The sequence below is a fragment of the Stigmatopora argus genome, chromosome 1 (genome assembly GCF_051989625.1).
Source record: "Stigmatopora argus isolate UIUO_Sarg chromosome 1, RoL_Sarg_1.0, whole genome shotgun sequence".
Classification (NCBI taxonomy): domain Eukaryota; kingdom Metazoa; phylum Chordata; class Actinopteri; order Syngnathiformes; family Syngnathidae; genus Stigmatopora; species Stigmatopora argus.
In genome coordinates, this window is record NC_135387.1 from 29,462,131 (window position 1) to 29,476,594 (window position 14,464).

At 37.9% G+C, this 14,464-nt stretch overlaps 1 protein-coding gene across 2 annotated transcripts in view; it reads right to left on the reverse strand.

The window, feature by feature from the left end:
* Positions 1-14,464, reverse strand: part of samd11 (sterile alpha motif domain containing 11) — an 86,442-nt gene that overhangs the window by 18,281 nt on the left and 53,697 nt on the right. For both annotated transcript variants that reach the window (XM_077615447.1, XM_077615439.1), the window contains exons 5-6: positions 13,778-13,870; positions 8,365-8,529 (exon numbers count right to left, since the gene is read on the reverse strand). In XM_077615447.1, coding sequence (XP_077471573.1) covers positions 8,365-8,529; positions 13,778-13,870 — 258 coding nt within the window. The remainder of the gene's footprint in view (positions 1-8,364; positions 8,530-13,777; positions 13,871-14,464) is intronic.

Below are 14,464 nucleotides of genomic sequence, written 5' to 3' on the forward strand. Positions count from 1 at the left end.
GGGGGGGGGGGGGGGTTAATACTATTTTTATACTGTTTTTATACTGTTTATATAATATTTTATATACTATTTTTATATACTATTTTTATATACTATTTTTATATACTATTTTTATATACTATTTTTATATACTATTTTTATATACTAATTTTATTTACTAATTTTATATACTAATTTTATATACAGTTTTTATATACCGTTTTTATATATCGTTTTTATACTGTTTTTATACTATTTTTATACTATTTTCATACCATTTCTATATACTAATTTTATATACTGTTTTTATATACTGTTTTTATATACTGTTTTTATACTATTTTTATACTATTTTCATACTATTTTTATATACTAATTTTATATACTAATTTTTATATACTCTTTTTATATACAATTTTTATACTATTTTTATACTATTTTTATACTATTTTTATACTATTTTTATACTATTTTTATACAATTTTATACTGTTTTTATACTGTTTTTATACTATTTTTATACTATTTTTATACTATACTATTTTTATACTGTTTTTATACTATACTATTTTTATACTATTTTTATACTGTTTTTATACTATTTTTACACTATTTTTATACTGTTTTGATACTATTTTTATACTGTTTTCATACTATTTTCATACTATTTTCATACTATTTTTACACTATTTTTGTACTATTTTTATCCTATTTGTATCCTATTTTTATACTATTTTTCTACAAATTTTCTACAAATTTTCCACTATTTTTGTACGATTTTTGTACGATTTTTATACTATTTTTATGCACACACACTCAGTTGCACACAACACAGGGGTGACACTGTGGAAGCGTTGACCTCTACGAGTTTCCTGCGGTAACGCCGCTCCCCGCACTGGCTATTTCGGGGTTAAGCCCCTCCCCCCACCGGATATTTTGGACGAGCGGCTAAGCTAAGGCGTATTATTTTGATTTAGTATTGCAGCAATATGCGACTGAGTGGTGTGGGAGTGGGAGCGCGTGGGTTCAAATCCAGGTCGGTTGACCTGTGTGGAGTTTGAATGTTCTATCGGGGCCTGCGTGGGTTTTTCTTAGGTACTCTGGTTTCCTCCCGCATTCCAAAGACATGCTAGGCTAGCTGGTTGAACACTCTAAATCAAAGGTGTCAGAGTCGGGTTGGTTCGCGGGCCGCTTTAACATCAACTTGATTTCATGTGGGAAATTTAATTTACATCGGTCCATTTTAGACATAATATTTAGATTTTTTTTATAGATGGATTAAAAGAACTGGATTAAAATCCCTGAATATTCAGTTTTTTATAGATCTAAAACAATGTTTATTTTTGCTTTTTCTTATATATTTTTACATTTTACAAAATGATTTTTGAACTAAAAACACAGAAAAATGGATTTTAAAAATGACAATTATTGATTTAAAAGGGGGAAAATCAGGAAATTTAATGTACATCCATACGTCCATTTTAGATATAATATTTAGATTTTTTTTAATAAATCGATTAAAAGAACTGGATTAAAGGCCCTGAATAGTCAGTTTTTTTATAGATCTAAAACAATGTTTATTTGAGCTTTTTTTTTAAATATATTTTTAGATTTTACAAAATGATTTTTGAACTAAAAACACAGAAAAAAATGACTAAAAAAATGACAATTATTGATTTAAAAGGGGGAAAAAAATCAGGAAATTTAATATACATCTATACTCTTCATTTAAATTTGATCCTAAAACAGAAAGTCGGCACTCACGATTTACTTTCCCAGGCCACACAAAATGATGCGGTGGGCCAGATTTGGCCCCCGGGCCGCCACTTTGACACATGTTCTCTAAATTGTCCCTAGCTATGAGAGATTGGTTGTGCCCTGCGATTGGCTGGCCACCAATTCAGGCCTGTGGTCCGGAGTCAACTGGGATTGGCTCCAGCACCCTCCGCGACCCTAGTTGCAGAAATATTAAGTTTGGAGCTGGGGGGGGGGGGGGGGGGGGGGGGGGTCGTCAAAGAATGTTGGGAAATGTCCAAAAGTCTCGCAGCAACAAAAAAAAGTAGATATGTCCACCAAATATGTATTTTTAATCCTGAAAGTGGTAGATATGATGAGAAGTAGTGGTGATGGGTATTTAAGCTAGGAAAGTCCGGAGTTGGTTTTTTTTTTTGGGTGTGGACCGAAATACATTTTTTGGTTCAGTTCCATTGTCACATTATAATTTTAGCAAGAATTTAGCAACAAAGCCACGCGTGTGCAAACTGGTCTGGGCAGGGTAACGAGGTCAAGAAGTAAACAATTCTGAAAATACGACTTAAGTAGAATTGTTTCTTCAATTCAGTCTTTTTTTGGTGAGTTTAAAAAAATTATTTTGAAAGATTTTGACTTCCTGTTGTTGTTACAATGTTGTTGACTTGTGAATAAGTTTATGTTTTTATGCCTAGCAGGGTGTAATCAACATTCATTCATTCATATTCCGAACTGCTTATCCTCACAAGGGTCGCGGGGGTGCTGGAGCTTGACCGACGCCTCAATGTATGGCCAGCCAATCGCAGGGCACGAGGAGACAAATGATAACCAATCACTTTTCATGTAGAGCTGATACTAATGAGCAATTTAGCAAACAATTAGCCTAGCATGCATGTTTCGATTCGATTAAACTTAATTTATTTATTTTTATTTATTAGTTTTTTATTATTATTATTATTATTATTTTTCTTAGGAGCAATTTAGCATACAATTAGCCTAGCATGCATGTTTAGATTAGATTAAACTTTATTTATTTTTATTTATTAGTTTTTTATTATTTACTTTTTTACTTAGGAGCAATTTAGCATACAATTAGCCTAGCATGCATGTATTTCGATTCGATTAAACTTAATTTATTTATTTTTATTTATTAGTTTTTTATTATTTATTTTTTAGCATGCAATTAGTCTAGCATGCATGTTTCGATTCGACTAAACTTAATTTATTTATTTTTATTTATTAGTTTTTTATTATTTACTTTTTTACTTTGGAGCAATTTAGCATTCAATTAGCCTAGCATGCATGTTTCAATTCGATTAAACTGAATTTATTTATTTTTATTTATTAGTTTTTTATTATTTTTTTTTTTTAGAGTGTTCAACCAGCTAGCCTAGCATGCATGTTTTTTGGGGCATGTTTACCCGGCGCTAACAGAATAAAAGGGTAAAAAGACAAACACTGGAAATCCGAAACGTTTCTTCCTGCTGCGTTATTTTGGGATGTCCCGGTCCGCCATTGCGAGTCAGTCCGTTATCGTTTATCCTCCTTTTGTGGCGTTCCTATTTTTTTTTTCTCCTTTCCGCCATTTCTGGAGTGGAGCCTAAATCGTTTTAGTTCAGCTCGTGAGAACGCGGATGCCGCTTGGCCGGCCTCGTGACGGCTTTGGCGGACCGGCGGGTACTAAAAAGGCGACATCTGTGCGCTCAATGTGGAATTTTGGTAGAAAAAAAAGGCAATTTTTCGCAAAAAAAGGCAAGTTTAGGGGGAGGAAATACAGTAATCCCTCGATTAGCGCGGTTAATGTAGAGCAGACATGGCTGCGATAAACGAAAAACAGCAAAGCGGGCCGCTTTCAGCACAAGGTCCCTAGATTTGACACCACTGGACTAGTCCACCTAGTCCTCGGATTTCATACGACTCGCCTCGTTTTTTTTCCTCACACGCCCCTTTCATCATTTGAAGGAGTGGAGAAAAGCCCTGCTGGCTGTTTTCAAGGAGTCGGCGCCCCGCCTCCAACCTCCCCCAAATCTGCCCGACAACAACAACAACAACAACACAAAAACAACAACAACACCTCGTGCCTACAAATCCATACACGGGAAGAGACCCCCACCATTTCCCGCGCACTTTCATTTTTTGGCCGCCGACACTTCAAACACATAAAAGAAGCTCCGCGGGGGATGAAGGCTAAAGGGGGAGTCGGGGGGGAGTCAGGGTTTGACAAGGTTGCATTGAAGAGACCACGGTTGGGGAAAAAATAGGTGCTTCATCAGGGGCCCCACTTGAAACCGGGTCGGTGTCAAGAGGCTCTCGCCCAACAGATTCCGGCTCGGCTTTTGTGACACAAAGCAGGCGCCGCTCGGTGCCACCTTTCGGGGGTCTGCCTTCTACAAAATGTATGACTTTTTCTAAAAAAAAAAAATGGTAGGCCAGGTAGGTTGTTCAAGTGCAGTTGTTTACTAAGGCGCTCACAATTCGTCTGTAAATCATCGTATTTTCCGCATTATAAGGTGCAGCGAAAAGCCAGCAGTTGTCAGCTCATAATCTGATGCTTTTTATATATGGATCAATATTGGTTGATCATTGTATGGAATTCCCTTTAGCACAGCTCCATCTTGTTGATACATAACAAGACTCTCCTAACCACAACTATTACTACAGCTCTATCTAGTGGAAATATAACAAAATCCCCTACTACCACTATCACAACCACTACTACTACTACTACTACCATGACTACCACCACCACTATTACTAATATCGCTACCACTACTACTATGACTACAACCACCACTACTACTATCTCAACCACTACCACCAACACCACCACCATTACTACTATGACTACCACCACCATTACTACTATGACTACCACCACCACCACTACTACTAATACTGCTACCTCAACTACTACCATTACCACCACCACCATTACTACTATGACTACCACCACCACTACTAATACCGCTACCACTACTACTAATACCGCTGCTACCACTACTACTACCGCTACCACTACTACTACCGCTACCACTACTACTACTACCACTACTACTACCATTACCACCACTATTACTACCACCACCACTACTACTAATACCGCTACCACTACTACTTCCACTACCACCACCATTACTACTATTACTACCACCACCACCACTACTACTAATACCCCTACTACTACTTCCATCACCACCGCTACCACTACTACTACCACCACCATTACTACTATTACTACCACCACCGCTACTAATACCGCTACCACTACTACTACTACTACAACTACTAACTACTACTAATACCCCTACTACTACTTCCATCACCACCGCTACCACTACTACTACTACTACTACCACCACCACCACCACCACCACCACCATTACTACTATTACTACCGCTCCCACAACTACTCCCACCACCACCACCACCACCACCACCATTACTACTATGACTATGACTACCATTACCACTACTTCTATGAATCCCACCATTACTGCTACTATCACTACGACTACTAATACCACTACTACTACTACTACCATTTTTGACAGACCAACCAATAACCACAATGTGACCCGCAACAAAAATATGTCCGACACCCCTGAAGAAAACGAAAACGTCTCACAGTGGTTAAAACAAAAATCTAGACCAGTAGTCCTTAACCTGGGTTCGATCACATGCCATTGCTTGGCCAATCAGGGCTGCGAAGAATTTATATATCTTGAATTTGAAAAAAAAAAGGTTACATTATTTATGTGATGGAGCATTTGGTTCCACCTGCAGCTCAACCTGTGCTAGAATAGACGATTTTAGTGCACTGCGCTGGAAGGGTTCACACATTTTGGGACCATGAAGGCAAAAAAATTAAAAAAATAAACCAAAAAACATGCAACTAATTGAGTAAAAATGGATTAGAAATGAAAGACGATATCAACAGTGGTGGTGAGAAAAGGACGTCAGTTTTTGCTTCTGCTAAGCCACGGAGGAAAAGTCATTAAACGTTGAGAGCGTTCGCCCTTTCGATTTGCAGCCAGCAATTTAACATCATTGCTAATGAAATAAAAATAAAAGTAGCTCAAACGTCAATTGGAGCCGAGCGTCCCACGGATTTATGCCCCGACCGACGTAAGCGCTTGTAAAGAACAGGAAGGACTTAATGGGACGTGTCTTACAAAAATGGACGCCTGCTTGAACAGCCATGTAAACGACTTCCATTTTTTTCCTTCTTACACGGTTTGCGGGGGGTGCTGGAGACTATCCCAGCTCACTACAAACACCCTGAATCGGCGGACAGCCAATGGCAGGGCACGAGGAGACAATAGTCCAATCACTTGTAGCTAGGGGCAATTTCGAGTGTTCAACCAGCTAGCCTACCATGCGTGTTTTTGGGATGTGGGAGGAAAGCGGAGTACCCAGAGAAAACCCACGCAGGCCCCGGACACCCTAAATCGGTGGCCAGCCAATGGAGGGACACATGAAGACGGACAACCAATCATAGCTAGGGCAATTTAGCTAGCCTAGCATGCGTGGTTTTGGGATGTAGGAGGAAAGCAGAGTACCCAGAGAAAACCCATGCAGGCCCAGGACACCCTAAATCGGTGGCCAGCCAATGGAGGGACAAACGAAGACGGACAACCAATCGTAGCTAGGGCAATTTAGCTAGCCTAGCATGCGTGTTTTTGAGATGTGGGAGGAAAGCGGAGTACCCGGAGAAAACCCACGCAGGCCCAGGGAGCTAACTATAGGCACCAGGCAGGTCAATTGGTGGCCAGCCAATGGAGGGACACATGTAGACGGACAACCAATCGTAGCTAGGAGCAATTTAGCTAGCTTAGCATGCATGTTTTTGGGATGTGTACCCAGGAGGAACCCATGCAAGCCCGGGGAAACCAAACCAAACACCACACAGTAATGACCCACCTGGTGTTGAACCCACGACCCCAGAACAGCGAGCCCGACACACTTATCCACCGGGCCATAGCAGCCATTCATATTTTTTCATTTTTTAACCCAAAACTCCTTAGAAAAAAAATGGGAAAACTGGCGGATGCGAGATTGAGAGATTTAGGGACTTGGCACCCAGCCAATAAGAGTTAGTGGATCAATGGCCGTGTTGATGCATGCCGCTCGCAGGTGTTGTTAATGAGGAAGCGGCTCGGTGGTCAGAAATCAATGCGAGTCCCACCTTGACATCGCGGGCTCAATGCCGCCATTACAAATGCCACTTGGACTTTTCAATGGCGGCAGGCAATCGCTCTCGTAGATAAATCAGTCTAAACTTTCGTTCATTTATTATCCGTACAGTTTATCCCCATAAGGGGGGTGCTGGAGCCAATCCCAGCTGACTTCAGGCACTAAGCGGCAACACCCCGAATCGGTGGCCGGCCAATCGCAGGCCACAAGAAGACAGACAACTAATTATAAATAGGGGTCATTTAGCGTTTTCCATCAGCTAGCCTAGCATACATGTTTTGGGCAAGTGGGAGACAATCAGAGCACCCGGAAAAAAACCTACACAAGCCCAGGGAGAATAGTAGGTTGATCCCGACTTCCACCTCTTCGATAACCTAATCTAGACCCAATTAAGTACAGAGGTACCTCGACATACGAGTGCCCCGACATACGAGAAATTCGAGATACGAGTACAATTTTGAGCAAATATTTATCTTGAGATACGAGACAAATTTTGAGCAAATATTTATCTAGAAATACGAGACACATTTTGAGCAAATATTTATCTAGAGATACGAGACACATTTTGAGCAAATATTTATCTCAAGATACAAGATAAATTTGAGCAAGTATGTATCTTGAGATACGACACAAATTTTGAGCAAATATTTATCTTGAGATACGACACAAATTTTGAGCAAATATTTATATTGAGATACGAGACAAATTTTGAGCAAATATTTACGAGACAAATTTTGAGCAAATATTTATTTTGAGATACGAGACAAATTTTGAGCAAATATTTATCTTGAAATACGAGACAAAGTTTTAGCAAATATATACGAGACAAATTTTGAGCAAATATATACGAGACAAATTTTGAGCAAATATATACGAGACAAATTTTGAGCAAATATATACGAGACAAATTTTGAGCAAATATTTATCTTGAGATATGAGACAAATTTTGATATATGAGCAGACAGCGGATGCGATAGGCTGCTCATAAAAACATCATGGCTACTGTATTTCCCGTCGCAACTCCCTCGTGTAATATCTCTACGAGCACTGGGCGGAGCCTTGCATTTTTTCAGTGTTTTTTACCCTTTAGTCAGTGCGAATGGCGGAGCTTGTTCTATAATACGAGAGGAGTATATACTACTTCTGGTTGGCAAGTGGTCGTGCGTTATCCTATTGTGAGGACATTTGTGTGCATCATTTTCTGAATATTTTGAAGGGAAGACAAAAGCAAACAACCCTCAATAGGTTGCATCTGAAAGTCAGGGTGGAGGCGGGGCCAATAGAGCCAAGAAAGGTATCAAAATGTCAAACAAAATTATAATTAAGTTTAGTGTAAGGTTAGATGAAACTTATTTTTGAGTGTGTCTGCATTGTAATCCAAGTTCGTTTAAATGTGTTTATGTTATGTTACGAGGGCATTGCCAGGTATGTGGATATGACTGACCGTGAATGGGTAGTCCCATGCTGATGGCCAGCTGGTAGAGGCGTTGCTGCTGCTCTTCGTAGGATCCATTGTCACCGAGCGCCGCCATCATGCGCCGGTAGTGTTCCTCGGGGCTCATGTGACTTTGGCTACCACCTGCTTCCCCCTCTGGATTCTGTGCCGTCTCTGGGGAGGGGGGGGAACACACCAACAGTGGGATCAATATCAACCTTCCCTTATCATGTTACGGCATATATTGAAGTAAAACCCGCACCAGCTAGCCTAGCTGTGATCAAAACGTAAAAGTCAATTCTATGTGACATAATAACAAAATAAAAACACATTGTTGTGGTCAGTAAAGAAAGAGTGTGTAGAAATTCAATGGGTGTTCGCATTTTGTCACCAATTTTGCGATGAGGATGGCGTGAGTTAAAGACCTCTCACTTGCTGATTTTATTACCCATTGTAAAATGAAACAGCTATCATGGGAAAGCTTAGTCAATGGTAATAATAACTATGATTAGCAAGAAAATATTGGTTTGTTCAAGTGCACACTTGATTCGATTGTACATTCGTCCATTTCTCGCATATAAGCCGCCTTCGCGTATAAGCCGCACCCTTAAAATGGCCTTAAAATCGTTGAATTTTACAATTTCTCTCGTATAAGGCTGCCATTTTTACCGCCATATTCATGGTTTCAATAGGGAATACATATTTGTTACTTTGAAGGGATCATTTTAAGAAAAAATATCGAACGTGGTATTTATGAGATACTATATGAATCGAAAGGATTGTATGCTAGATTGCTCATTCCGAAAGGGCGTGGCCTGCACGTAGACAAATTAAAAAAGGAATTCATGTGACCAGCGTTTTATCTGTTTATCTTTTCTCTATTTTGGAACCAAATGACCGTATCGGCCTGCATTGTCTTGCGTTATGGCGTCGTGGCGTGATGGCGCCACGGCGTTAAGGGTGTCATATTCATGGAATTAATAGGAGTACAAATGTGTTACTTTGAAGGGAAAATCTTAAGAAGAATCAAAATTATGAGATACTGTATGAATCAAAAGGGTGTTGCCTGCATGTAGACAAATTCAAAAATGACGTCATGTGACCAGTACAACCAGGAAGTGTGTCCGTAACGGTCTAGTTTGTCATCCCTAGGTAAGATTACGGCGCCCTGAGCGAGCAATGGCAGGCACTAGTACATTTTTTTCAGGTTTTATGCAAAATACAGTATATTTTTCATGAATTTCATCCATAGACGTCAAAATAAATTTTGTTTAGTGTTTTATCTGATTATCTTTTCTCTATTTTGAAATAAAATCTCATGCTCAATTCTGCCAAAGGTCCACTAAATTTTTAACGTTATTTCCATTGGCTCCTTCCCCCAAATACGATCCATATATTTTTTATGTAAGGTGTAATCTTTGTTTAATAATTTGCAACGTTGCATGCGGTCAACTGCAAATTCTCGCGCCAAAAGGGTGCCGTAGCCCGGAGATCCTTGATAGGTGAACAACTCGCTAGCGAATTGTAGCCAACTGCGCACTTATACTGACGGCAATTGAATCATAAACAAAGTATGCGCACAAAATATGTTAAGGGTTAAGCATTAAATGATATCTAGCATATAGCTTACAGGCTATTTGACCTCCCTCATCTCTCTTTGACTCAATAGTAACGTGATCGAAGTTTGTGGAGGTGGTTAGGGGATATTTTTACCTTCCTCCTCACCAACGAAACCTGAATCTGAAGGCGCGAAGTCAGCACGAGCACCCCCGTCTCCACCACCGGGCTTACGCTAATTGAGCCGAGCTATTCAAGGCTTTAACATAGGTGCGTTGAGCTAGCCTGAGCTTGTCAAAATGTTTCCCAGTCTGTTTACAAGAAATTTCCCGAATATGGGATGAAATAAAGTTCTAATCTAATCTAATGGCGCGACGACTTTGGAGAAGAAGGAAGGAAAGACATCATTTACACAGCGGCATCCAATCTCAGCGACTAACTCCATCTGCTCTCCTCTCAGTCCATTTCTCCACATTCATTACTCATTAATGGTTATTCTATGTCGCCGCCACACTCGAAGGAGACGCCACATGCGTACGTGGGTAAAGTTCTGGGTTTTCCGAGCAGTCCGGTTTCCCTAAAACACCGGGGGACAGCAGCATAAATAAGAAAACTGAAAGTATATCAAATTAGCTAGTAGGCTAAACCCAAATACTGTACTCAACGCGGATGGGTGGATGCTAACCATTTATAAACGCTAACTTCTCTTAAATGTTACTGCCAAAGTCTAACAAATAAAACATTAGCATGAACAAGATCTTCTATTAGCCTTGTTAACTGTGTCGTGGCTTTTTATGGCGCCATTAGCCATATGTTAGCATCTTGTCGTAGTATAATAGCGCGAGTTAGCCATCTGTTTGCATTGTTAGCAGTGTTTTAGTCTCCTCAAGACCTGTTTGGTGGCTTCTTGATCGAGCATTAATGCCGGATAGAGTGTTGTTGTTTTAGCGTTTGCTTTTGTTGGGGTGCGGGAAGCTTTGCAAGGTGGCCACATGTCCACATTTAGCCATCAAAACCCCTAATTTGAAGGCCTCATCTAACAACTGGTGCACCCTTATACTTATTTATTATTGGGGTTATGTATGTATATATATGTATATTTATATATGCATGTATATGTATGTGTATGTATGTATTCATATACATAGATGTGTGTATATGTATATTTATATATGTATGTATACGTATGTGTATGTATATATACATATACATAGATGTGTGTATATATATATATATTTCAGCAACACGCTTATTTATTTATTTTTTTATTATTTTTTTAAATATATATGTATTTATTCATTCATTTATTTATCTATATATATACACACATTAGTCATGTATTTATTTATATATATTTATTAATTTATATTTGTTTATTTATTTGTTTTTCATTCATTTATTTATATATATTTATGTATGTATTTATTTATATTTATTTATTTTTCATTCATTCATTTATATATTTATTTATTTTTCATTCATTCATTCATTTATTTTTCATTCATTCATGCATTTATTTATATATTTATTTATTCATTCATTCATTTATTCATTAACTTATTTATTACCTATTTATTTATGTCTAAAATGTCTTTTCCTGTGTCTGTATTCTCACCCATTAAGTAGACAAATTATTTAATCATATTTTTGTCGACATAATATAAAAAAATAAAGAATTTACTAAAAAAAAAAGTCCAGGTACAATTTCCACAATCAAACCGAGTGCAATTTGTCATCTCATTTTATTTTTTTAAATGTTTGTCAATAAAAATATGCCCGATAAGATACGACCAAGGATTCTATGGTTTAGAACTCAATTTAGAACTCGCATGAATGGATTGAGCTAACACGTTAGCATTTTAGCAATCTTTAAGTAGTTTGAGCCAATTTCTCTTAGCGGTGATAAAACTATTTTATTTTGAAAGGCAAAACAAAAACAAAAAAACGGCCAAAACCTATTAAAACAATTTCTTTCAAACCAACATGTCCTTCCACTCCCTCCGACAAACACACATTCTATGCATGCATCTTTCAGGGGCTTAGATGGACCTAAAAGTAAAACTTTAAGTGCCTTTATACGAGTCCTGATCATTCCCAATGCACCATCGAACAAATCTCCCATTATAGTTTTTCATAAACCATATTTTTTCCTAATCAAGACCCCAGAAAATAAACCAAAAACCATCATATTATGCGTTTACGTCGTGTACGTTTGCCCCTAAAGTCGAGCGTTTCTAGGGATAAATTTGGATGCACAGTAAGGCGTCCTCGGTTTTTGCCTGCTCTATAATGCATCAGCCAGGAAGTCGTCTTCAAGAGCCTAAAGGGAAAAGCCTGTTGGCCGCGCCGGGCGCCCAGTTTTCACGCCACATAAGAGAAATATGAATAATACACGGCGGCGGTGACCGGATTTCTGCGCTATCGCCAAAGGTATTCCCGTCAATCCATGATTTATCAGGCACTCGGACCGCCATCGTGTTTTGCGCGCATAAAAAAAGCGGACTGTGAAGATTTGCTATCTGCTATGCTAACTTAGCAAATAAATCTTATCCAGGCTGACCAGTGGAATGACAAGAAGTCAACTATATTTGCATGTTAGCCACTTTGCGCTCGGAATTTAGCACGCGGTGTCAACGTAATGCTAATGTTTAGTTTCTAATGAGTTTATTTTTCTCTTTTTATAAACCGTTGCTATCGGATACATTTAATTTCACTGTCTTTTCAGTTAAGGGGAGTAGAAATGTGAAAATTAATTCATGTTAAACTAACGACTGGTTAGCAAAAACTGGAGTTTGTTTACTTAGTGTTGAAAGTGAGGTCGTGGTTTTTGGTGTATTCAATCTAAAGTTGCTTTTTTGCTGTTTTTAAGCAATGTTTATATTCAAAGGTGAGGATTTTTGGAATACAAAGTACTGTTTTGATCATTTGTTTGCATGATTGCCACTATGTTGACATTGAACACACTTAAAAGTCAAAAATTTTCTCCAATGTGGACGGGGCGCCCAATCAGTCGGTGCGTCTTTTGTATGTACTAAATTCAAGATTCCGTAGATGTCGTTATTTGACGCTGACAGTTTGACTGTCTGGGTAAATTGCTTGCTGACACGCTATATTTATATAGTGAAAAGGCGGACATGATTGACATATCATGCTTAAAGTATGACCATATTAGCAGATGACGATAGCGTTTTCGTCTGCTAACAATGAGTGAGAAGATCCGGATTAGAGCTGAAATGGGTAAAACGAGATTGGTTATACAAAAAAAACATACTTAAAAAAAAAGGTTTTTCCCGTACAAAATTCATTATACAGCATAAACAATTTGAAACGATAAAAAACATATAAAAGCTATTTTTTATTATATATTTATATTAGCCATATTTATAATTTTGTATTTATTAGTACTATTACGATTTATTTATTTATTCATTTTTATTATTTTATTTATTAATCATTTTTAATACATTTATTTAGAAATGTATTTTTACTTAATTAATTAATGTATTATTCATTTTTATTAATTTATGTAGATAGATAGGTTTATTTATATATTTATATGTATTTGTGTATTTATTTATTTACTTATTTATGACCTATTTATTTACATCTAGATTGTCTTTTCCTGTGTCTGTATTCTCACCCGCTTGCTACTGTGACAATGAAATTTCCAGAATACGGAAAATTAGAAAACTAGATTAGATAATAAAGTTATCTAATCTAATCTATTCTAAATTGACAGGTATGAACAAAGCTACGATCAGTCAAGTCCAGTGCCTTGAATCATCCATTTTACAAGTTTTACCGAAAAAGTCAGCACTTCAACTCACAACATTTGACTGCAAAAAAATGCAGTACTCGGTCTTACCTTTAGGGGATACGCTGCGTGACTTCTTACTGTCTGAGGGAGAATTGCTACTGCTGTTAGGAGAGAAGCTTCTCCCTTTGACTAGAAGATCATCTGGAAACAAACAAACAAAAATGGCAGTGCATAAACATACGGAAAAAAGCACGTAGCATGAAAAACATTCATGCTAACCATGGACTGTTTTGCCGCCCCAATGAATGCTGGGAAATGAGTTTGGTTAAGGGTGCATTTTCTCTCAGAGATGAGTTGAGAGTCCCCCCGAAACAACCCGGATGACAACCCTGGTTTTCCCTCCTTTTTTTCAAGATTTTGTCCAAATGCTAATGCTTTTCCCCCCAGATTTTGTCCAAATAATAATGCTAATGCTAATGTTTTTTTACAGATTTTGTCCAAATGCTAATGCTAATGCTTTTCCCCCAGATTTTGTCCAAATGCTAATGCTTTTCCCCCAGATTTTGTCCAAATGCTAATGCTAATGCTTTTTTTCCAAATTTTGTCCAAATGCTAATGCTTTTCCAGATTTTGTCCAAATGCTAATGTTTTTTCCAGATTTTGTCCAAATGCTAATGCTATTTCCAGATTTTGTCCAAATGCTAAAGCTAATGCCTTTTTCCAGATTTTGTCCTAATGCTAATGCTTTTTTCCCAGATTTTGTCCAAATGCTAATGCTAAAGCTTCAAAGCTAGA